The sequence below is a fragment of the Canis lupus genome, chromosome 33 (assembly GCF_003254725.2).
Source record: "Canis lupus dingo isolate Sandy chromosome 33, ASM325472v2, whole genome shotgun sequence".
NCBI lineage: Eukaryota > Metazoa > Chordata > Mammalia > Carnivora > Canidae > Canis > Canis lupus.
The window spans coordinates 13532634-13558996 of NC_064275.1; the positions used below are offsets into that span (position 1 = coordinate 13532634).

The 26363-nt window shown below is 42.7% G+C and overlaps 1 protein-coding gene and 1 long non-coding RNA gene across 4 annotated transcripts in view; one reads left to right on the forward strand and one right to left on the reverse strand.

Moving 5' to 3' along the window:
* CD47 (CD47 molecule) overlaps positions 1-11761 on the reverse strand; it is a 43728-nt gene extending 31967 nt beyond the window's left edge. For all 3 annotated transcript variants that reach the window (XM_025478380.3, XM_025478370.3, XM_025478361.3), the window contains exon 1: positions 11492-11761. In XM_025478380.3, coding sequence (XP_025334165.1) covers positions 11492-11537 — 46 coding nt within the window. In that variant the 5' untranslated portion in view covers positions 11538-11761. The remainder of the gene's footprint in view (positions 1-11491) is intronic.
* A 424-nt stretch (positions 11762-12185) lies between these two features.
* LOC112678913 (uncharacterized) overlaps positions 12186-26363 on the forward strand; it is a 164731-nt gene continuing 150553 nt past the window's right edge. The window contains exons 1-3 of the long non-coding RNA XR_007407906.1: positions 12186-12371; positions 16428-16558; positions 16950-17160. This is a non-coding gene — a long non-coding RNA (uncharacterized LOC112678913). The remainder of the gene's footprint in view (positions 12372-16427; positions 16559-16949; positions 17161-26363) is intronic.

Below are 26363 nucleotides of genomic sequence, written 5' to 3' on the forward strand. Positions count from 1 at the left end.
AGTAAAACTATAGGGAAGACAGGCAAGGTGAAAAGAAATCCAAATTATTTTAATATTAATGTGCACAGCTGGTAGACAACATTTTAACTTTTCCTTATTCAATCTCAGTAATACAAAGTATACATTGCCATGCATCTTGGGAATAAATTCAGCAACTCTGTTGGAACATGCAGGTGTAGTATCTGGCTTTGGAAGCTTTGAAATAATCATTACTGCTTACTGATATATGTAGAAAAATACCGTTCTTACCATGGGAAAATTTTGAACAGAAAATCAAACCAATATTATATTCAGTCTCAACTTTGTATACTTCCTCCAAATAGAACTTGCTGAACTGATAGGAAGTTTATCTCTATCCTTATGTTGCATTTCCAAAAAAGATGACTGGGTCTACTAGACTTTAATACAAAAAAGTAAACCAAATGAATCACATCACATCTCTCCAGAAGGAAGGAAAGTCTTAGAATGCTAAGGAGAAAAAACATTCTCTGTGCCTATTTTCCCATTGCAAAATACAGACAGCAATAGTCATTTTGTATGTAAGTATTAGAAAGGATTATATACAATAGAAAGGCATTTTCCCACCCCTATATTTCACTGCAACTACGGAACAATAATTTCCAAATATATATTACAGGTATTCTTTCCTCCTAGAAACCATAAACCACTGGAACAAAAACTAAGAAACGAGTTACTACCAAGAGCAGATACTGCTAATAAATAGGGTATACAGTAGTCCTCTCTTACCCATGGTTATGCTTCTTGTGATTTTAGTTACCTGTGGCCAACCTCAGTGTGGAAGCAGATTATCCTCCTTCTGACACACGGTCAGACAATCTATAGTAGCCTAAGTCTAGGTCACATCACATTGCCTACATCCTTCATCTCACCATGTAGGCATTTTATCTCCTCACTTCATCACAAGAAGAAGGGTAAATACAGCATAATAAGTAAGTACATTGTAAATAAGTACAATGAAAGAGAGAGACCACATTCACGTAACTATTATTACAGTGCACTGTTATAATTGTTCTATTTTATTATGTTATTGTTTATCTCTTACTGTCTCTAATTTACAAATTAAGTGTTATTATAGATACATATACAGTATATTTTGGATTGGTACTGTCTATGGCTTCAGGCATCCACTGGTGGTCTTGGAACGCATCCCCTACCAAGAAGGTGGGCTACTGTATTCCTTCAACTCTTCCCTCTAGAATGAACTATCGTCGCCTTATAAAAGAGGGATTGGAAAAGTAAATCCAATCACTTACCTTTCATCTAATGTACGAGAATATGGAGAAATTATAGCTGTCTTCCATACTGTTCAGCCATTTATCAACTCTTTTACCTAAGTAGTTAGCTGGCTCTTCCCTCAAAAATAAAGCGCTAACAAATACAAGTAAAACATCAACTTCAATAGTTCGTCCTTAAGATTTCTTCTTTCCACGTTTATAAAATGGGAATAAAAATCAAGGGCATAGGATGTTATTATCCTAGGAACATAATTATTATTCAGTAACTGAGATGAATGCTAGGATGCATAGTAGAATAGGACTTGGACAATCAGAAAGCCTGAGTACAAATTAATGAGTTTATTTAACTTTTCTATGCCTTAGTTTCCTCTCTGTGAGTGAGGGTCAAAAACGAACACTGGGCTACTTCATGGAATTGTGATGAGCATCAAGAAGAAAATACCTGGGCAAGTGCTAACAATATTATGCTATAAAAATGAGGATCAATACTGTTAAGTTAGGTGATATAGCATTTTAATGTAATGATCTGGACTTTCTCTGACTGGCAGGTCCAAACTGTTTTATTTCTGGGGATTTGCAGTTTGAACTAGCCATGGGGATGCCCACAGCTCACCTCTTCCCACTTCTCTACATTTCTTGCCATCAAAATATTAGGAAGTGTCAGGCAAAAACTGGACTTCCAGCTGCATTTTTCAAAGTCTTGGGCTTGTGAATTATCTTCCCTGAGAAAGAAGCACTGGGGGTGGGTGGGTGGGGGGAACTAGTGTGTACAATAAAGGAGAGAAGTCAGGGCACCTGGGTGGCTCCGTTGAGTATCCGACTCTTGATTTTGCCTCAGGTCATGATCTCAAGGTTGTGGGATCCAGCCTCGAGGCAGGCTCCACACTAAGCCAGAGTCAGCTTGAGAGTCTCCCTCTCCCTCTGCCCTACCCTGCCCCCCAGCCCTCAGCCTAAGGCTCTCTCTTAAAAAAAAAAAAAAGAATAAATCTTTAAATAAAAGGGAAGGGAGAAAAAGTAAGATGTTGGAATCAGAAAGAAAGGGAAGTGTCAGAAAATATAGTGAAAGCTTTTGCAATGGACAAAAAGATTACTGAGTGTCCTTTCAATGGAGTGCTGGGAATTGTGTGACAAATTCCTTAGGAATATCTCATTCTGTAGGGCCCTGTGCCTTTCACTGTGTTTATCTGTCTGAGCTATTTTATAATTTTGGGAGGATTAATGGTAATGCAAATGATTTCCGTCCACAGAGATGCAAATAAACTTTGTTCCACAATTCACTCCTCCCTGGTGGAAGAAGAGACTTCAAAAAATCATGTTTTATTGCCATGAGGATAATATTGCATCTATTTGAAAATTCATTTCAGCATTCCTGATTGCCTATAATTGTGTCTGGTCTCTCAATTTTCTTTTAAAACTGAGAAAGTTTTACCATCTTCCTTGTTTACTTGTTAATTAATGTGTAAAATAAAATCTTTGATACATGGTCATTTTGTGTCTGAGTCAAGATTAAAAAAATTATTTCTAAAAACCACCTTTTAATAAAATAGATACAAGTGAAGAGCTCAGTTATCCTAGCAAACTTTTTTAGAAGGCTCCAAGTAAGGAAGTGGTTGGTGAAATCTCCACAATTTCATTTTTTGTTTAGAGAATGAATTTTCTAAAGAGTACAGAAAGCACTAATTGCACTACATTATCTGTTGCAATAAAAGAATCTTATAGCTGAAGCAATTTAAGTAGAATAAATGCTATCAATAAAATTCAAAGTAAAATTGACCTAGATAAGCTGTAACTTGAATAACCCTTGCACTAATTAATATAGTCCAAAAATGTCACTCCACCAGCTGTTAACTACAACTTCATCCTCTATAAACATTTATCAAAACAAACAAAACAAAACAATTAAGTAGTAAAATTATCTGATTTGAGTTTTCTCTCTCTTTTGCCTACTGCTTTCTGTTGAAACACCAAAGTGAAAAAAAGATTTAAAATATAGAGAGCAAATAAAAGCACATAGATAATTAATACAGATAAGGAAACTGAATAATCAAAATATGCCTATGGCTCCATGACGCAAGAGCTACACATAAATTAATAAATGAGGAAATAATTTTATATAAAATGCCAAAAATAGTAGACTTCACAACTTCTGTAAATACAGACCACCAACAAACCACTTCAGACTGCAGTCCTGAAAACAGCTACTGTATGTTGCAGAGAAGGCTCAATAATACATGGTAGTCACAGCAAACAAACCTAGCTCAGAAATGTACAGATGCAACATTTATTGAGGATAACCTGATCTGAAACATTGTGATATGATGAGGGGATACAATGATGGAAAAAAGGGATCCCTGGGTGGCGCAGTGGTTTGGCGCCTGCCTTTGGCCCAGGGCGCGATCCTGGAGACCCGGGATCGAATCCCACATCGGGCTCCCGGTGCATGGAGCCTGCTTCTCCCTCTGCCTGGGTCTCTGCCTCTCTCTCTCTCTGTGACTATCATAAAAAAAATAAAAAAATAAAAAAATAAAAAAAAAAAACAATGATGTTTTTAGCTTTCAATTCTCATTCTGAACAATGATATATACTTTTTATAACAGGAGGTCGTAAGTGCTATCCAATGGCATGAGCAAAGTGCTAAAGATGGGCAGGAGGGTAATCAGTCTTATAGATTTCTAAGAAAATTTGCATTGCTACTAGGGGAACAAGAGAAGATTGTCATAGCACCCATCCATTTGGGTCTTGAATCATTTATCTTTTTACATGTTCCATGCAAAACCTATCTCTCCTTCATAACCCTTAAATCACTGCCCTTTTGCAAAAGCTTATCCTATACTCTCCAAAGAAGCTATATTTCTTACTTTGAGTCCTTTAGATGAAAAGCCAGAAGCTTCCAATACTTCCCACCTATAAATTTACCTGCAATCCCCATTATCCATATCCCTCTCATCTTCTTTTTACAACTGCATCCCTTCACCAGTTAGTTCTCATTTCCACACCCACTAATCTCCCCAAAGACTTTCCCTAGTTCATGATCAGCTCCTACATCCCCCATACATTCATAGGTGTTTTTTTTAACATATAAATAAAATGCTTATTAGTCAACTTAAAAAAATCACTCATACTTGTTTCCTCCCTAGCATCCTAAAATAATAATCTAAATGCATTTCTTCACCTGATTCACTTCTTAAATATCTGCTTCCCAGCCTCTATCTCTTCTTCACTGCAATAGTTCTTACCGAAGCCCCCAATAATCCCTTGGGAAAAACTGAATGTGCAGTTTACTCTCTTATCTTGACTACTCTATAGGTCCTGAACCAGTAGGCAGCTCCTTTCTTGCTCTTATCTCTTGGCCTCTGTTACAGCTCTTGATTCTGAATTTCCTCTGCTTTGTCCACCTCATTACAGCTTTCCTTCTTTATTGAAATCTATTCCTTGATTTACAGTTAATATTAGGGTTCCCCTTAGAACTTCATATCCAGCACCGACCTCCCAACTCCCAATTCCCCTGGGGCTCAGCATTCTCTCTTACTCCACAGTTTTAACAACCTATACACTTTTAAACTAGGCCCCAATAACTGCAGACCTAGACAGCCAACTGTCTGCTGTGTACTTCCACTTCAATGTACTACAGTTAATTCAAAGTCAACATGTCCAAAAATCAACTTACCCTCCACCTAACCTCCTCCCAAATCTTCACCATCCCAAGTATTTTTTTATTATCAGTTAACTAGACCTGGACCTAATAAGAGTCATGCTAGATTCCTCCCTTTCCTTAGCTATGAGAATTCTTAATAGGCTTAATCTACTTAATGGTTCCTCAATGTCTGTTGTATGAATTAATTTATCATCTCTCTTTTAGGATATTGCCATAACCTCCTAACTAGCTCCCTAACTCCAGCCTCAATGTTTTCCCATCTCAGCCCCAATATATTTTCCACAGTTCTCAAAATAACTGTTCTAAATGCAAATGTGCACTCTTTTGCCTAATATACTTTAACAACTCCCCCCTCCCTGTTTCAAGCTAAATTCTAAGTGCATTAGCATGGAATACAAACTAGGTCTTTCATGATCCTGTCCAGTTCCACCTCCTGTACTCCCTCATTTCCAAACCAAGCTCCAACCCTAATGACCTCCCGCAATTACATGAATATGCAATGCTCTCTCATCTCCATGCCTTTGGACAGGCTGGCAAACACTTCTTCACCAAGTGTCCAGGTAAGAGCACACATGTGGAATCAGACTTTGGCTCAGAACTTACCACTTTCTAGTTGTATAACCTTTGACAAGTTATTTGACCTCTGTAGTTCAGTTTCCCCAACCATAAAATGTGAACTGAGGTAGTGTACACCTCACCAAGATTTTGTTAAGACTTAATGAGATAATTAATATTAAGGTCTTAATGCAGTGCTTTCACATACATAGGAAATGTTCAATAAATGGCAGCTATAGTTTACTAACTTTGGTTCTTCCCGCTAGAACATAATGGAGATGTTTAGTCCTATTCCCCTTTCCTACCAATGCTCAATCATATTCATTCCCTGCTCATTGACCCTCCCATTGCTCCCTGTTCAAGGGTTGTCACAGACTTACTACTGAATCTTGCAATTACTGTTTTACTTAACTGATCTCTCCATTAGGCTCAAAAGGTAGACAAACAAGGACAATCTCTTCAATTGGTATCCTATGGATCCAGGGTCCAGCAAGTATGAATCAATACATTCCTTATAAGTGAAAAAAATTTAAAGTATGAATCCCAAGGAAGGAAAACTGTGAACTGTATCAGAGAAGACTTGCTCTTCTTCCATATGTCAAAAGAATCCACCACTGCTTCTCACTTCAATAGACCTGATTATGGAATCCAGAAACTACGTATTTTAATGAAAAATCTTGATCAAGTCAGTTGCAGACTGCATGGAAGAGTTTCTTAAAAATTACACAAATGTGTCTAGAATGATCTTCCTAGAGGATGATGTTTAAACTAGGTCTTGAAGGATGAGTAGGAATGATATAGAAAAGGAAAGGCTTTCTAGGCAGAGTACATAACACGTGCAGAGGAATGAGGAAAGTGAATAATTGGAGGCAGAAAATTCTTCAAGTGTGCTCTAGGAAAAAGGGATGGTTAAGAAATATTGTAAAGGCTTCCTTGAATGTCATTCTGAGGAACTGGGACTTGATATTATAAGCCATAGCAAACCATGCAGATTTACTTGTATTTAAGCATCATGAAAGGTGAACTGAGGACAAGAAGGGAGAAGGGAAAGGGAGATACATTAAGAAATCACTGCAATGGTCCAGATAATTGACACCTGGAGAGATGGCCGAAACATTACAGTAAAAATTACAATATCAACGTAAGTTGGATGTGGGAAATAAGGGAGAAGAGAAGGAATGAATTAAAATTGTTTACTAGAAGTATGTGTAACTAGTTAGATTGTGGATTTTATAGAAAAAAGAGATTTTGCGGATTTACAGGGGAATATTCTTTCAACATTTAATAGGCTGAGTATCAAAATACCTGTGGTACAATGAAATGAAGATGCCCAGTAGATCCCAGGACATATGGATCTGGATTTAAGAAGAAAGGTCAGAGCTACGAAGACTTCGGAATCACTAAGATCATAGCTAGTAAGTGAAATTGTGAACATAAACAAGATTGCCCAGAGAGTCCCTGCAAAGCAAGCAGAGCAGGAATCAGAGAATAAAACATTGGGGAACACCAATATTTATAGAAAAATCATTAAAGAAGAATAAATCAAGGAAGTGAGAAAAAGTGAGAGACGCAAAAAAGCACCACTGTGGACATCAAAAAGAGAGTCTTCATGTGGACTGAACAGATGGTTAGTTTTTACTAAATGGTATTAGTAAAAAACGGCCTGTAGATTGAAAACTTTATCATTAGCTTTTTTATCTACAATGTCAATAGACTAGCAGGATCAAAAGTCACACTGCATTTGGGAATGAATGGGAAGGAAGAATGAAGAAGCATTCTCCTTCAATACACTTTGCAGTGTAAAAAAGCATAGAGGAAAGACAATAGAAAAAGTGTAGAGACAGGGACTAGGGCAAGGGTTTTTTTTTTTTTTTTTTTTTTTTTTGGTTCTTCTTATTTATAATTTGGGGTAAAACCTGAGCATGTGTGCAAGCTAGAGTGAAGGAGCCACTGGAGAGGGAAAGATCTAAGGTGAAAGGCTGAAGAAGAATTAAACTGATTGGGCAGGTCTCCAAAATGATGGAAGTGAAAGAGCTGTAGACAGATGAACCCTTCCTTGGAAAGGTGAATAGGTATACTTCTGAAACTGGGAGAGGGAGGAGAATGAGATGGTTGCTTAAGATATTGTAGATAAGTTTAGTAATGGTGGGAGGGAAGCTGAGAGAGTCCACACCACACATCACTATTTTTTGCAATAGAGTAGGAAGTTAATTATCTGCTTGAAATGGATGTTCAGGAATGGGGAAGGAGCCCAACAGTTACTAAGGTAAAGGAAGCAAAGCTCGTGAGTAAAGATACCTGCTTAAAATGAATCCTACCAGTCTGGCCATCAGATCAAGCCCCTGGTATGAAGAACTAGAGTCTCAAACCAGATCGGGTTAGAATTAGGGTCAAAAAGGAGGATTTAGACAGATCTCTCCTCAATAGAGACAAAATAAGGTCTGGGGTAAGGTAGGCATGTCCATAAGGTGTTTAGTTCTCACTCAAAGTAATCCCCCACTAGATTTAAAGTGGCCTTTTTAGAACAGAAGTGATAAACCTGGAATTACAAGGGAGAGAGCAGTTTCAAGTCAGTAACATCCAGAATCATGGGCTTATTGAGCACTTAAAACATATTGAATGTCATCAAGAGATTAAAACAAAGATCGCCACTCTTTACAAACTACATTTTAAGTTATTGAGAGGCATAGTCTGAAAATGTATGTTTTACCCAAGAGGGCCTTGCAAAGTACTTAGAACATGGCATGGGCTCATACACGATTGCAATGGAAATAGTTTTGACAGACCCTGCACTTGCCAAATGCCTTGCCTTTAACCCATTAAGTGTGACATGTATTCAAATATGCACATTTATTCTCTTAATGTGAATTTCAAACACTGGGGTTGACCAGATTCTGAGTCTTATATAACTGTCCCATAGATAATGAATGTAATATTCAGAGGAGAGTATAATTTATAGTTTCTGTTTCAACTCCACGTAACTAAGAAAAGGAAAATACCTAGGTTCTATATTGCTTTAGTTTAAGTATATCAGGATCAAATTTCTTGAGCTTTATGTATTTTTTGCTTTAGCACTACAATGAGTTTAAAAAATTCATCCTACACTATTATTCTTGTTCTTTTAACATGGAAGAACTATCTGTACTAGGACACAAAGTAAAAGCTACCTTATGACAACCCAAGACTGCATTATATTAGGCTGAAACACGAATATCAAAATACACAGATTTTTATCTTGTATAAAAAACTTACAGCAAAAACCTAAAAGGTGCTAAAATAGTTATATGAAAACTGTATCACAAAAAGGACATTAAAGTTTTAAAAACAATGCTTTTACAGCTATAGGTAAATTAACATTAAGAAATGCAAACTTGGTTTTAATAACATGAGTAATTATTGTGAACTTAGAATATTTATCACACTTGGGGAAAAAAAAAACACCTATTTTTCTTCTTTAGAACCTGGCCTTTCAAATCTCCATTAACAACTCAGTGGCAAAGATAAAACATCTGCCAAAATACAGATGACAGCATGAGCAAGTGTCCTAATGGCAGGCATTTAGTGTAATGCTTTAACACACTGCTTCTAGACTGCTGAGGTGGCCCCATTAATAAATACTTTTAAATAGGCATTTACTTCCTTAAAATGGCAACTTGTGTTTAAAAGTAATATTCTTTAAAAGAAAACATTTTCGTTTAAGCAAGACAAATTACTACTCGATTTAGACAATAAGACTGTTTTTTAATCATGTGTACCCTCGATTTTAAAAACTCATTGTGAACAAGGAAAAATCATTCAACCACTAAAAAGACCGTCCATGTCACTGTCATTATTTGAGTCAAGTTTTGTTTGCCAGTTACTAAAAACTACTGGAACTGCTGATGTGCTTTTAAACAAAGTACAATTGGATTTGCAGGGGAGGGGGGAGGAAAGGAGCATAGTAATTCATTCTGTGTCTTATAAACCAATAGGGGAGTTGCAGTTTGCCTTTAAGTAGAGGGAAGGAGCATGTCAGGTAGTTTCTTTTACCACACAGGTCAACTGAAACTGAGTGGCAAAGGCAAAAAATGACTTTATCAATCATCTATAAATGAAACTGAAAGCAAAATCAAACTTAAGTACAAATAAATGTACAAATCTGTGACTTTTTTACTCATTTTGAATTCTAAATTCAGTCTCAAATACGCTGGTCGATAATGACTGGTGTTCTGAGACTATTATATCTTCATACATGTGCTTTTAAAACTACATATTAAACACACACGAAACCTATTGTAGCTTATGACAAACACTATCACTTCCTCTTTTATATTCAACACTTAACAGAAGTCAAACGTATAATGCCTCTATTTTTTTTTCAGGTTATTATTAACTAAGTACAATAAAGTACTATAAATTACGAATTCTGTGACTCTGTAGGGGCTTGAGCACATTAATATTGCATGTAAATGAGTGCTAATTATATGACTTAACTATTATTAAATAAGGCCTAGCAGAAATCCTATTCCCCAAAGTACTATTATAGCAATTCTTTTCCATCTGCTTGGAAACAGGACCACTGCTTTTTAAAATAGTAAATGATTTACATTTTTTATTCTTTAGCTTTTGTTGCCAGTGGTCTGAGTGATACTTTATTAAAATGTGTAATTTGGTTCAATATGAAGCTTTCTGATCATATAACAGGTTTCCGAGAGTACTATTTTCGCTATACTAATAGTAATGGCAATAAGCCATTAATGATGATGACAAAAACTACCTTATCTAATTATCAACACTTCAGATAATAAGGATGTCATCAACAGCTCCAACAACCCAGGATGTTTCAGAGATTGGAGAAAGTGGCAAGCGAGGACCTAAAGGAATACCTGAAATGGCTTGAAATCACAAGCGTTTACAAATGGCACAGTGAGGCTAATAATCAGTTTAAAACGTAATTAACTTAGCTTTCTAGAATTAAATGTAACAACTGTATTTTACCGTTACTCAAATTCAATACTGGATCTTACAAGTTCGCAGAAGACTATACAGCTGTAAAGTGTGACAGGCACCGCAGAACCACGAAAATTCCCATTCCTCACTTTTTACACACGAATCACACGTTTTGTTTTGTTTTTAAAAAAAAGCATAATGGATTCCAAAAGCCTGGGGGGGGAGGGCGGGGAGGGGGGGGGAAGCAAACGCCTTTGGCGTTGAGAGACACCAAAGCCCACTCTGCTGCAAATGTGTTTTGACTGGAGGTTAGAGTCTTCATATTTCAAGCGAAATCCGGGTTGCTATTAAAATGGCTCACCCAAATAAAGCGGAAAAACTTGAACGTACGATTTGAACTGTACTAAGTGGCTGATAGGGCGTGGGGGTAGCGAGAGTTTGCCAGGTAGCTTATTTCTAGGGTTTAAATAAAATAAAATAAAATAAAATAAAATAAAATAAAATAAAATAAAATAAAATAAAATAAATAAAAAGGCGGCCAGAAGATTCTTCTGATTAAATGCTGGGCTGGAAATGCAACTTAACTGCTCCTTTAGGTCTCCTTTAAGTCCTCTGCTGCTGTGGGAGGGCAAGCGGGAGAAATCCCGTCTTGCAGACTTCGCCAAAATGCGCACTTGTATCGCAGGAGGCCCGGGCCCTCCCACTCTCCCTCCTTCGCCCCCAAATACGCTCACGCACCGAGGAAGAAGAGGGGCGCGAGGAGGGGGCCCTCGCCGCTCACGGTTGCCGCCCCTCGCCTGCCGTCGCGCCCTCCCCCGAACAGTCCAGCGGGGCGCGGGGCGCGGGGCCCGGGGCGCGCGGCTCGGCGGCGGCTTCCTCGGGGCGAGCCCGGGCGGCGCAGGGCGCAGGGCGCAGGGCGCGGGGGGCGGGCATCCCGGCCGCCAGCCCCGGGCCGCCGAAGCCCCGCGGAGGGGAGGAGGGGACGGGGGGACGAGGGGAGGAGGGGAGCCCGGGCCCGCCGCCTCCCACGCTCGCAGCCGGGCGCGCAGCCCGCACAGCCGCGGGGCCGCCGCGCCGGGGGACAGGGGCCACTCACCGCAGCTCGCCGAGCCCAGCAGCAGCAGCGCCGCCAGGGGCCACATCTCCGCGGCCGCCGCGGGGTCGCCGCCGGCGCCGCCGCAGGTGTCTGGAGCAGCCGCGGCAGCTGGGAGAGGCAGGATCGGCCGCCGCCACCGCCGCCACCACCGCCACGGGCAGGACCGGACGCCGCCGTCCGTCACGAGCAGGACCCGCCGCCCAGGCTGCCTGGCCGCGCGCGCGCACGCGCGCTCCCGCCGCCCCACGCCCGCTCCCCTCCCTCCTCCCTCCCTCCCTCCCTCCGTCTCCCGCCGTGCGCGCCGCGCACGCGCACTCGCCCCCGCCCCCGCCCCCGCCGCCGCCCCCGCCGCCGGGATTGTTGACGCGACGCGCTCCTGCTCCGCGGGGCTCCGGTCCCCGCTCCAGTCCGCTCCGACGAGGCCTGGAGCCCACGCCCACGCGCCGCGGCCCCCGGAGGCTGAGTGTGCCCCCCCCCGCCCCTCCGCGGTTCTCCCCCTCAGGCCCGCCCCCCTCACGCTTCAGGAGCGCCGCCAGGGGCCGCTCCCCGCTCCCCTCCCGGCCCCGCGTCCGCCCGCGCGCCGCGCCCCCGCGGTGCCCCCGCCCCTCCCCCTCGGCCCACGTCGCGTGGGGGCGTCGCGACGCTGCCCGGCGCTCTGGGAGCCCGGGGCGGGGGGCCCGCGGGGGCGGGGGCGGGGGCGGGCTCGGGGCGCCTTCCCGCCTCGTCGGCAGCGGCTTCCTCCTCGCCCCGGCACCTCAGACAGCGCGGCCGCGGGGGCGAGCGCCTCCAGGTGTGGCCCCCGCCGGCCCCGGGCGGGCAGGCAGGCAGGCGGGGTGGGACGCGACGCCCGAGACTTCCCGCCCAGGACCCCTGGAGCCCGGTGAGTGACCCGCCGACCCGCGCAGCCCTGACCGCTGTCGGGGGGCAGCGTGCTTGCAAGGTGGGTTCCAGAGGTGGACGGGGACTTCGGCCGTCGCACCGAGTCACGCAGGACGCATCGTCCATCCCGGAGCAGACGCTCCGCCTTGAACACTTTACCCGAAATGATGAACTCTCTTGTCAAAAAGTCAGGCTCTGGCGGCTACTCTAATGGAGCGCCTCCCTGTCGGCTCCCTTGGCCGTACCTGAGGGAGAAGAATGCAGTTTCCCACCACAACAACCCACTCCTCCCAAATCCTCTCAATCCGTGTGACTCCTTCATTGCACCCCATCCCCACTGTAAAAAAAAAACAAAAAAAAAACACAAAAAAAACACCAGAAAATAAAATTGCCCCTCTCTGACACTGTAGCGGTCTATTGTATACTTGTGTGACTTTTTCCTATAGATTTTGTGTGTGTGTGCGCGTATGGACCTCTTCTTCAGGTTTGAAAGAATCCTCAATTCTTTCAAATCACAGAATATTTTAAGCGTTCCCTCCTCCACGACTTCCTGTAGAACTGGGAAAACAGAAGTGGCTTAATAAATGTGTTGATGTGACTTGAGGCAAGCGTTGTTCCAGGGAAGTGTGATTGTTTTCTAATGATGAGGAAAAGAAAGAAAGACAATTGCCTAGCAGATATCTCACTAAAACAATGGTTAATAATTATGGTGGTAATGATTTGAATGGCAGCCTTGACACCCTGAGGCTACCAAAGGGACTGATGGATTCTCCTCCAACTGCTGCTTATATGGATACAAAAGAATCATCCACCAGACTTTGAGCATTCAGGACATCGTGTATCACAGAGCAGCTGGTTGGCTAAATAAGGCTGTCAGCTGTCCCTGAGACCAACCGACCCCCCTAAAGCTGAAGAGTGACTGGGAAGGACTGTCCCCAATCTTCAGAGGTAGAGATTGAGGGATGCTCCATTTCATCCCGAGAGCTGCTGAGGCTGTGTGCTTAATGTAGCTCTGTGCAGAAAATGCAGTAGATTTAAGTCCCTGAAAGACAGGCCACCTGCGTGACCATCTCTACTCTTGGGAATGTGTTTCGATGGAGCAAGAGGAGGCCTATTCCCGGAGAGAGAACCCAAGTCTCTCTTAGATAACCTTGGGCTCCTTCATCCAGTATTTAACCACCTTACATTTATGTTTCCCTCTTAATGCCCCCAAGCCTTTTTATTTGGATTTTGAACTCATCTGATCTTTATATAAGGGTTTTTTTTTTTTTTTTTTAGTGGGTTGTGGGGGGCAGTGGTGGAAGGCAAGGGAGTAATATATTTTAGAATGTTTCAAGCAGAGGTAATTCACATTAGATTTATCATCTAAATGAATCTTTGTAACAGCTTGGAAATGGGTATTATGATCTCCATTTTAGCAATGAGGAAACCAAGGGAAAGAGGGATAATGAGCATTTTGCCCACACTTATATGTGATACTTCTCTCTCTGTCTCTCATTTATGTCTGTGTCCCTTCTCCTCTTTTATCTCCTCCAAAAAGCCTTTCTCAATCCTACTTTTCTTCTTTCCTAGAAATCTCCACCACGTAGGCAGTCTAATTACTTCTTCCATTATACTTTGGTCATGTTACTAATGTGTCAATACATATTTCTTTCTGCATATCTGTCTCCTATCATGTCGGCTAGGAGAAAACGAATGTTTTCCCCAGGTATATTTGCATCTCCAGGGGCTGGCACAATGCCTGGTCAAGACCTAAAGGCTCTATGTATGTTGGCTCAATCAAGAGAAATCCGTGCGGGATGTAGTATACAGAAAACTTTAGCCTAGGTTTGAGTTACAGCTCTAGCCATATACTACCAGGTGACCTTCGACAAGTTATTTAACCTCTCTTGAGTCCTGGTTTCCTCATCTGTAAAGCTAGATGATAATAATAGACGTTAACTCTTCAAATTGCCTCGAGAGTGTAAGTTAACACTTTTATAGTTACATGGGACAGAGCGCAGTATATGCTAAGCACCCAATATTAGCTCTTATTATTACAATCTCCTTATAGTGAGGTGGTTTTCCTAGAATGGCAGTGAAAATTATTATTAAAACAATCACTGGTTGCTGGTCTGGAACCTTAAAGAAGTACTGGGACTTGGCAAAATTTCTACAGTTTGATTCAAGCTAGAGGCACATGTCTGTACCCAGTGGGTAGCCCTTAATCCTCTTGCTTTTCTGCACACTTTGTTAGTGACTGAATGCTGAGTGGCCCACATCTCCGACACCTGGCTCAGGGCCCAGTGTCCCAGGGTGTTATTTCAACTTGACCTAGTTATTAAAGCATAGGAGCTTCAGTCATCAAATAAAGCAGTTATAGCAAGGAGGGTCTGTGCTCTCTGGTTAAGGACTAGGTTTGGTTGGTTAGGCAGCTGGAAGATCTGCCATGTGGTTGGAGAGATGGAGTTGGTTGGTGCAGGGAAACAGAAGGAAGGCCTTAGCAGCAGGAAATGACCTGCCTAGACTGTGCTTCAATTAGAAGCAGTTATTAGAAACTGCCTCCAGGTAGGAGGACGGCAGGACTTGAGGGTTCCAGGTAAGGAATATCCTACCAGAGACATGACAGTCAGCTCTAGGGTGAGTTTCCTTCTGGATGTCAGATGTGCACAGGTTTGTTTTGCCTAAGTCGGGGGAAGCACAGCATTTCCTGCCCCACCTCCTGGTCCTCCTGCAGCTGGAGGCTCATCATGTAGGGCGCCCACACTCAAGACAGCTGGAAAGCACTAGAGAAAGCCAGCTTCGAGGTTAGATTGCAGAATCACAGCAGGCTTACGTCTTTGAGAGCACATAATGTTTAGGGTCCTGGGATGGCCCCTCTGTATCTTGGCTCCTCTGTGAGTGCAGATAACACACATGTAGTGGGCACACACTATGCACCAAGACCTCACTGTACTAGTGTATTTATTTTCTATTGCTGCCAGAACAAATTACCAGAGATTTAGGGGCTTAGGGCAACACCCATTTATTATCTTACAGTTCTGTAGGTCAGAAGTCCACTGGACTCAGCTGGTTTCTTTGCTTCTGGTCTCAGAAGCTTGCTGCTTTCCCTTCTGGAGGTGCTAGGGGAGAATCCATTTCCAGGCTTATTCAGGTGGTTGCCAGAATTCAGTGTCTGAGGTCCCCATTTTCTTGCCGGCTGCTGCCTGGGGGTTGGGGGTGCTGCTTAGCATCTAGAGGCCTCTTTTCGGGTCATTGTGTTTTTAGTTGCATGTGGTCTCTGAACAACCTCAGAGCTAGCAGTGATATGTTAAATCCTTCTTACGTAGTCATGTCTCTTCTGCCTCCCCTTCTTCTGCCACATTTGTGTGACGGACTCTTCTGCCTTCCTCTCCTCTCCTACTTTTAAGTGCTCAAGTGATTAGATTGGGCCCCTTGGGTAATCCAGGATAATCTCCCTATTTTAAGGCCTGTAGCCTTAATCACATCTGCAAACTCTCTTTTGCCATGGAAAGCAACATGTTCACAGGTTTGCAGGAATTAGGGCTTGACAATCTTTGGGAGGCATTATTCTGTGTACCACAGTGAGGTTCTTTGAGGTTCTTTTCATATTTATTCCCTTAATCTTCGTAACAGCCCAATAAGGGAAAAAGCATTGTTCATACCCACTGTGTATGAGGTTCAGAGAGGTTTACATCACCTGCAGAAATGCTGGACTAGAGTTTGAATCTTGCTTCAGAGCTCATGCTCCTTCTTCTGGAGACAAGAAGTATAGGAAGCAAAGCAGATGTGTGATCTGTCATTCTCACTGCAGTTCCCACTACTGGTCCGGTAGTGCTGCTTCTCAATTTAGTGAGGGTGTCACCAACGTGTCCGCCAGATTTCCAGCTCTCCTCCTAGGCACAGAGATGTGTAACCACTGGGTCTCAGAGAAAACAGATGGCACGCTCAAATAGAGTTAGAGGAGATTAATAAAGGGACTGTTTACCAGGGTGTAGGCAGGGTTAAGGGAAACCAGTAAGGAATGGCCAAGTGCCGTTAGCTAACAACAGCTGTTCTCCCCTCCTCCACACCCCAGGTGTCTGGTCTGGAAGAAGTGGTTACCAGAACCCTGAGAGAAAGGAAAGACAGGAGGAGGGCTGTCTGGCAGGACAGCTTTGGTGGAGGAACCCAGCTACTACCAGCCTTGAGGAGAGGAAGGATGGCAAAGTAAGTACTCCAACTTGACTCTCCTCCTACCTCTGAACTCCTGCTGTGGGTCAGTCTCAACCAGAAACCTAGAGGGAAATGAGGCTGTTCATACAATTCTCAAAGCTTAGCTTCCCAGGCTCACAGCAGAGGAGAACTGACCTGAGGGGAGTACCCAGCACAGCTGCACTGTCTCTTCCTGTACCCTTGAGCTTGGGTGTGATGATGTGACTTACTTTGCCAAGTGTATTAGCACCTTAGAACTATCTTAACAACTACAAACGAGGGGACTTAAAACAAGAGAAATGTATTCTCTCATAGTTCTAGAGACTAGAAGTCTGAAAATAAGGTATCAATAGAGCCATGCTTCCTCTGAAAGCTCAGATAAGAATCCTTCCTTGCCTCTTCCTAGCTTTTAGTGGATCCTGATGATGTGGTTATGGAATGTGATTGGGGTCCAGAGCCAACCGCCAAGAAAGAATTCTTGAGATGTCTCATGTTCGGTGAAAAAAAAAAAAAAAAAGTGGTTTTATTAAAACCCAGGGACAGGACCCAAAGGCAGAAAGAACTACTGCACCAAGGTTGTGAGGAGTGGCTGATTACAAACTTGGGAGTTGGGGGAGGTAAGTACAAAGAGAAGTATCTAAAAGGACTTTCATATGCTAAAGAAGATTCTCAGGATACTGGAGGCCTGGCTGTAGCCTAGCAAAAGTGTCCCCCGCCCCCCTCCCCTCCCCTCCTCCCCCACCCCCAAGGCATTAACATTAGGATAGTTGGAAGTTTCAAAGGAGAAATGTTATATACTCTTCCTATTTCAACTATTTGTCAATGAGCTGCAGGTTATAAAGAAATTTAATTTGGGGGTTCCTGAGTGGCCCAGTCGGTTACATGTCTGCCTTCAGCTCAGGTCATGATCTCTGGGGCTTGAAATCAAGCCCCACATCAGGCCCCTGCTCAGTGGGGAGTCTGTTTCTCCCTCTCCCTCTGCTGCTCTTCCTGCTGGTGCTTCCTCTCTCTCTCTCTCTCTCTCTCTCTCTCTCTCTGTCAAATAAATAAAACCTTAAAAAAAAAGAAATTTAATTTTAATTTTATTTACATTCCTTTTTGACTTTGTTTCCTACATCACTGTGGAAGGGATGGTGATGTTAGGGCCCCAGGGAATTGAGTCAATGGGTTTCCGAAAGTTAGGCTATTGATAAGAATGCTTTTTCCTTATAAATCACTAAGACATTTGTAAACTGATGGAGACTAATGTCCTGTGGGACTGTGATCTCTATCAGCTAACCATTCATTTTTTTCCCCATTCCCTTAGTTTTAGGGCAGCCAGAAGTGCCAGAAGAATGTCACACATAGCCCACCTGATTGTGTATGTATAGGGGGCAAGGGAGGGTTAATGGGTGCTTTGCCCTCAGCTTGCCTTCTGCTCCCTCATCACTGGTAATCCTTGGAGTTCCTTGGTTTCACCTGTAACATTCTAATCTTTGCCTCTATTTTCCCATAGCCTTCTCTGTCTCTATGGCCGCCTTCTTCTTCTTATAAGGATACCAGTCATTTGATTCAGGGCCCACCCTAAATACAGTGTGATATCACTTCCAAATAGTTTCCAATTAAATACATTGGCAAAGATCCTCTTGTAAAATAAGGTCACAGTCTGAGGATCTGGGAATGGACATGAATTTGTGAGGGATAGTGTTCAACCCATTGTAGCCAGTAAAGTGTGTTACTTTCGGACAAAGCATAAAACCTAGCATGTAATTTGCCATTCTTTCTTTCCCTCCACCATGGCAATCAGCAATGTTCCAGACAGTGGCTGCTCCCTCAGCCTGGGTCCTAGAGTAAGGATGAGGCAAATCATAACCCTAGCTGACCTACAAAAAATACACAAGAATAGAAATAAATGTGTCATGTCTCCTGACAGATCATCTACAGTATTTAATGACACAGTCTAGCCCTTCAGAAATATTCCCACAGCTAAGGCAGCTCCCCACTCCCTTTTTTACATACAAAAACACCCTTGAATACTGGCATCAGCCAAAACCACTCTGTGGCCTTGCTGTTCCTCTTAGTCCCTACTTCATTGGCAACATTTTACTGCACTATTGTTCCTCTATGGAGCAAGGTGTAGAAAGAAATAGATTTCAAAGCCTTCCTTTTGTATCCTTAGAGGGGCAAGTTTTCTAGGAAAAAAAAAAAAGAGTGAAGGCTACAGCATATGAGTGTCCTTTGAAATTAGCTACAGAGTAGCTGCCTGCATTTCAGGCTGATAGTCTCATCTCCATTTTCAAAAGAGTTCCCCACCTGCAACACCCAGGAAGTCTGCTGATAGAACTTTCTTCTCTGCCTAAACCAGGGCTCTCTAGGTGTGCTCTCCCTTGCCTGTACATGGCCACTTGTGCAAAATCACTCAAGACACCGTCGTGCCTCATGAAGTTTGCTTATTGATGCTACATGAGTTCTCTGGCTACATCTGCCAATCTGCTCTTCTCTAATACTGGTCTAATTGCTATGGGTGTGGGCCAGCGGACTCCAACTATCATCAGATGGGCTTTAAAAGTGGAGTGGATAAACTAGGATCAAACTGCCAGACAAGACAGATGTACATATTTGGAATCATGAGAAAGGTTGCCTGATTCCATGTGCCTGTAACCCCACTTATTTGTCTGTCGTGAATGGCAGCCTGGACTTGAAGGCTCCCATGTGCCAAGTGCTTCTGTGGCAGCTGTGACTTCTACCCCATCTTCCCCAACAACAGGCCCCATGAGCCCCAACGGTAGGAGGAAAGGAAAAAGTTACAGAAATGTTACGCTTATAGGGGTAGCTCTCTCAAAGATCTCCTTAGATCGGCAGCAGTTGTAGCTCTTGGGAGAGTTAGATGCGAGTTCTTGGCTCTAGCCCAAACCTACTAAACCAGAAATTCTGGAGTGGGACCTAGCAATCACTGTTTCAGGGAGTCTTCCAGGCCATTCTGGTTTGTGCTAAAGAATAAGAGCCACTGGTTTAAGGCCTGACCTAGGAAGTCAGGTGGTCCTCCTAGAAGGTAATCCATCTTGGTAAAAATACTATCAGTTCCTCGGTCTCCTTGGATTTGGTAGGAAAGACTCACCTATGTATGGTACAGTGAGGAATCCCTGGAAACCCTGGTTATCTCCTTCCTGGTCCACAGGGCATTTTGTATTAGCTGTGGGTCATAAGCACTGGTCTGGCTGTGGCCGAGCCCAGGAGACAACTCAGCAGCTAGCAGAGAAGCATCTCATGTGGAACAGCTCATACAACAGCTCATACTGAAAGAGCACCCATTCTACATCTGTTCTGATAAAAAACCAACGTCTACTTCACAGTGACTTGTGAATCACCTTAGTCCTATAGTTAGTGGGTTTATAAGTAGTTTAAGAAACTGACTTCATGGTAGTTTACAAACTGCCTTTTTGTGTGTCCTTCAAGGTACTTAGTATCTGAAACCTGGGTTAATCTTTTGTGAGTTTCCACTTATAAGATGCCATTTTGATAAAACGTAGAAATCTTCCATGTGGCCACATAAATGTGTCTCTTTGTCTAGAGAAGGAAGTAAACGAAACTGGGGATTCCCTGGAGGAATGACAGATCAATACCCATTTCACCAGATGACAAATTCAGAGACACCTACGGGCAGTATGTGGAGTAGGGGAGAAACAAGTCATACTCTATCATAATTCAAAAGAAAATTATTTGTTCATTTTCGACAGCCATATGGGCTAGACCACCTGGAGTTGGTTCTGATGAACTAAGGTAAAGGGATCATCTTAATCTGCTCTATCCTAGAAAGGTAAGCGGCATTCTTGCCTATGGAGTATACATGAATGCTCTTTCCTCTGGATGGAAGAAGGGCTCCTGGTGGACAAATCAGTCAGATTTCCTAATGGATGTATTCCTCCTCTTCAGTTGTTTAGAAGATTCTCTTAATTTTCTCTGGCAGTTCTGGATGACCTGAGAAAGTCTACTGCTTTCCTTGCGTAGCACAAATTCTTATGAACCAAAAATTTATTGTTGTTGGTATTATTTTTTGGTGTAAAGGTTGCATCTCTCAATCTTTTCCTTCTTTCTACTCTGAACTTTCACTGTGTTTTGGAACATTGTAAATATGGCCCCAGAAGACCAATGGAGCATGCTTGTAATTTGTGCTCCAATAGTCATCTCCTTTCCATGTCTCGCCTCTTTGGGGGCTGAATATTATGCCTATCCAGCTTCCTTTTCCTTCCCAAGCGGTGGCTTTGTGCTAGTGGGACCGCAAGCTAGATGAAAAGCTATCAAAGCGCTAAGGGAAGGAATCAATATAATATATGTAAGTGTGTACATATATCACAAGTGACAGGTTCATTTCCATGCAAGTTAAGATGTTCTCGCTGCCTCTAATTGACACCCTGTGTATCTGTGTGCACACATAGTCCAAAGGGGATATACATGGCTGGATTCATCCTATAGAGGCAAAGTGGACAGCTGCTGATGGGCTGTGATTTGATTTTGCTAGAGGGACCTTTCCATGACTACCCCAGCTGGCCCAGGCCTTTTGCCTGCTGGGAATTCCCACATCACTGGCCTCTTTGGATTGAGGCACTGAAAGTTGTTTAAATGCAAATTATTTTCTAGGAGGTAGAGACATTATTATTCATTAATATTTGGGCTTTAATGAATTTATAAGCTTAGAAGAGGACAGGCCAGAGTCTTTTGGTAATAGAAGCCAGAGAGATATGCTTTAATGATGATAGGCCAAAAAGAAAAGAGTGGAATCTAAAATACTACAGAAACTATAGCCATAGACTCAAGGAATAGGGCAAGTCCACTAGTTACATGGTAAGAAATAAGATGGAAAAAGGAAAGTGGGCAAGTGGGAAATAAAATGCCCCCACAAGTATAGAAGTCATTTCTGCCTGGAGCTCCCTAGTCAGTCTTTCCTAAGCAGGAATGTTGGTAGAAACCCTGACTGAGACACTGATGCATTTCACATTTGCTGTAGCATCACTACTTGTAAGGATTTATTTATTCAAAAACAGCTGTTGAACACCTAATACATGCCTAGGCACTGTGGGTATATCAGGGAAACAAACCAGAAAAAAAAAAAAAAAACTTAACCTCACAGAGTTTGTGTCTTAGTGGGAAGGTGGGGAAAGACAACACGAAATAAATAAGAGATGTGTGGTACGTTAAAGGGTGGTAGAAACTGTGGAGAAAAATTAAGCCATGAGAAGGAAGTGGGGAGGAAATAAATAAGAGATGTGTAATACGTTAAAGGGTGGTAGAAACTGTGGAGAAAAATTAAGCCGTGAGAAGGAAGTGGGGAGGAAGTGCCATTTTAAATACGGCAGTCAGAGAAGGCTCACTAGAAGGTGACATTTGAATAAAAAGTGAGTAAAGAGTGAGCAAGCCAGGCAGATGTCAACATGGATATAATTTCTGGCAGAGGGGACAGTATGTGAAAGGTCCTGCATTAAGATCCGGTCTGGCTTATTTGAGGAAGAGTTGGGGGTGAGGAGAAGAAGAGAGGCCTACGGGCAGGGAGAAGTGTGGTCAGGTCAGAGTGAACACAGGGCAGAGCAATAGGAGATAAGGTCAGGAGATCATGGCAGGGGCAGTTCACAGGGCTCTATAAGACTTGTAGTCTGTAGTCTGGGGGCACCTGGGTGGCTCAGTGGTTGAGGGTCTACCTTTGGCTCAGGTCGTGATCCTGGAGGTCGTGATCCCACATGGAATCTCCTTCTCCCTTTGCCTGTGTCTCTGCCTCTCTCTCTCTCTCTCTCTCTCTCATGAATAAATAAATAAAATCTTAAAAAAAAAAAAAAAGACTTGTAGTGTGAGTGAGAGGGTTTGGAGCAGGGCATTGATATTATCCAACTTTCTATTTAATAGGCTATTTCAGGGGTTGGCCAGAGACAGTAAATATCTTCAGCAGGCCACCAGAGTATCAAGGCCAACTCCTTGATACTACTATTGGAGCATAAGGTAGACCAATGAATATGGCTGTGTTTCTATAAAACTTTATTTACAAAAGCTAATAGCAGGCCAGATTTGGTACAAGCTGAACTTGGGCTATTGCAGGAGTCCATTGGAGAGAGGAAGGTGGCCCAGACCAGGGTTGTAGCAATGGAGGTGGCGAGGAAGATAGTAGCTATATTTGGAAGGAAGAGCCCAGGAGATTTACCATGGGGCCAGATGTTGGGTGTGGCCAGACAACTCCAGGGGTTTTGGGCCCCAAGCAACTAGAGAAATGAAGTTGCCACGACTGAAGTGAGCAAACTGACAGGTTTGGTCGGGGAGGGGGGGAAAGAGGGGGGAGGGGCATCAGGAGTCCAGTGGAATATGAAAATTGAAGTTCCTTTAGGATAAAGGAATTGGACTAGATGTTCCCTAATGTTCCTTCTAGCTCTAATACTCTATGATTCCACAACTGTGAGAGAATAAGCATCTACCCTCGTGGCTTCTGCTGTGAATGTGTTCTTTGGGGAGACCCTCCACGCTGCATTACTCCATCTTTCCCAAATGCAATTGGTGATTGTGCTGGCTAGAGATCAGTTGCTGGAAGGAAGAAACACTGAAAGGGAGGCAACTGGCAGCTGAAACTAGCAGGGGGACTTGGAAGAGCAGCTTAAATGGTGTATGTGCCCGAGGAGGCTTTAAAGGGCTGGAGGCAAATTCCTGTGAATCTTAGTTTCCTGGAGGTTATTCATAATGGAGTGTTGTCAGCCGACCAGGCTAAGAATATTCAACTCATTTTCATAGAAAAAGCAAAGCCTCGTCTTCAGCTTCATCTCTGCTGCTCTCTCAGAATGCCTGCACTCCAGACCTGCTGGCCCCTGCATAGATAGCCCCGGCCGGGCAGGCCCGTCCTGGTGGTCCCCCCAGGAGACCTGCAGGCCACAGACAGGGTCTTTGTCATTGGCTTGCCCAGGCCATTGCCCCCTCTTCTCTTTCACCTCTCCTCACCGGGAAGTATATCTTCTGTCTGCCCAAATTCTTTCTACCCAAGAAGTGGCTCCGTGCCAGTGGGGTTGTTTGCTGCGTGGAGAACCAGCAAGCCACTTTGGGAGTGAGCTGATAGTAATATATTTAGAATATGAGCATTTATCAGAAGCAGCAGATGGAGGCAGCAGAGTGGAGCTCCCAGAACCGAGGGCAGGGAGCGTTTCATTCAAGTGTAAAGCGCGTGCCATCTAGACTCAGCTGGCACCAGCTCACGAAACCAGTGAAGAGAAGGAGGAAAACAAAGAAAGGCCACCTTTGTGCTAGGTTTGAGAGGTTGCAGCGTTCCCTGACCATGAATCTTCGGTGCCTCAAAGACTGCATTCAGTCTGGGTTAGGAAGGAAAACCCTTGGCGGTGCTTTCCCTAACATTTGTTACTTCCCTAAAGCTGAGTGATTTTAATAAAAAATTCTGAAGCTCAGAATAAATGGAAATATAGACCGTTTACTTATGTATGCATAGATTAATTCATTTGACAAACATTTGCTACATGCCTCAGACATGCCAGGAGCTGTGGAATATTCTGGGATGGAGAAGAACCAGGCAGATATATATGTTGTAATTCTTAACTATTAGAATTGTCAAAAGTATTTTAGTTTTAATTTTTTATCACCATTCCCACAGCCAACCCTTAAAAATACAAATATATTCAAGACCTGTTCTATTAACTATTTGAACTAGAAAAGTATATTTTTTAATGGTAAATCTCCTCAGGGCATAAGTATCAAATTCAACATATTAGTGGGAGAAAAAAAATCATATTAATTCCAAATCGCCTGTTTGAGCAGAGTACTGTGATGAAGCCATCCCATTTGGAGAGGCCAATTTTAACGGTGGATGTCAGGTCTGAGGAAGGGCCACAAGTCACCCAACAGGGGGCAGATAGGTATACCCTTAACAATGAACCTTTAAGGAAATGCCTGTCATCAAGTTTTGGTTTGAGGGTTGGGTTTTTGTTGTTGTTGTTGTTGTTGTGTTGTGTGTGTTTTTTTTTTTTTTTTGAGACATTTTGAGAAGGATCATCAGTGAATAAATCACATATTTCTTTATATTGCCTTTATATGAGAATCCTAAAATGTGAACCATTGCACGATGATAGATGGAAAATGTGGATCCCAAATCACCTAGTCAGAATTCATCACTCCTCTTGGTGCCACCAGGGAAGCAAAACATCACATTTAAACACACCAAATTGTGTACTTAGTTCTTTCTCAAGATATATCATAGATTCCTCAAAGGAATGAGCAGTTCAGTGCCTGACATACAATTGGTACTGAATACATCAAATGAAAGAATAAAGACTACAGAAATACTTGTAATTATGAAGAAGAAGGAAAAAAAGATTACCAAATGTCCATTTTTATCCTGTTATCCTAAGGGTAAAATCAGTATATTAGAGAACATTCAGTTGTTATAGGTGGGAATGTCTCTAATCTACATACTCTCAGAGTCATTCTTTTATTTTGTTTTTTAAGCTATTTATTCAACAACGTTTGAGCATTTACTCCGTTTCAGATTGCGCGATTCCCTGGAAGGTATAAAGGTGATTAAGTGACATTCCTCCCTCCACACTTGCCCACCTGCACTTCAAAGACTGGACCAGAACTATTCTTAGGGGAGCTAAGAGAGCACCATTGAAGGATAGAGCCAGGGTAACACCAGTGATGGAAAGGGAGACCAGGTAAACTGAGGGTTGAAGAAAGTCTTAGAGTGCATCTGACAGACCAGCAGTTCAGAGCAGGAGAGGTATTGTCCCGTCAGGAACTTTGGAAATCTCAAGGGCATACTGATGGTCACTGATGGGAGGATGCCTCTAACATTTAGTGGAGATGGAGGCCAGAGATGCTAGATGTCCTGCTATGCATGGGTTAGTCCTGTGTAACAAAGAATTGCCCTGCATCCAACATGACACCTGAATGTCCCACCAGACATTCATGTAGGTGAAAATCTGGCTATAATTATCTGAGCCTAAAACCCAAGTTTATTGTGTATAAACAAAGTATGTTTTGCATAGTTTTAATAAAAACTGAATTTTCCAAGAATATGACCCCATTGTGCGTCAAAGGAAGATTGTGCCCTTTGGAATTTTGCCACGAGTTGTTCGCCATCCTGAAAAGTACATCATTGACTGCCTCATTGCTCATGGTATCTGTGTCACCAATACAATATATCTGAATTGGTCCTCGTTTGTGTCTGTCAATCGCCAGTGATTCTAGGCAAACATTTCATTATTTTGTTATGTCTTTGAGTACAATTGTGCCCCACCATTAACATACAGAAATACATGTTTTAGCCCATATGACTTGCCTTTTTTTCATATGATTGTTAAAGTACTATATTGGGTTTTTAAAATTATGAGCATAGACACATTATCATAACATATATTTCAAGATGATAAAGGACAGGTTAATTTTTTTTTAATATATAAAAAGTGTCCATTGTGTCTCCAAGCCTGAGAACCAGTGAGATGAACAAAGTAGGTGGAAAGAATATTCTATGCAGTACTCTAGAACTTTGATGTATATAAGAATCACCTGGCATCTTGTTAAAATGTGGATTCTGCTTCAGTAGATCTGGGTGAAGCCTGAGAACCTACATTATTAAGAAGCTCCCAGGTTGATGTTTCTGGTCCATGGACCACACTTTGAGTAGCAAAGTTCTAGACAAAGGGATTTGTAGGTATAAAAGTATGGAGCCTTGGAAGAGCTTTTTTGGGAAACAACCAGTAATTTGATATAATCAGAACACAGAATGCAAAGTGTTATGTGGTGGGAGATGAGGTTAGAGAGGAAGGCAGAGTCAGAGCAGTCAAGACCTTATCCACCCTATTAGTAT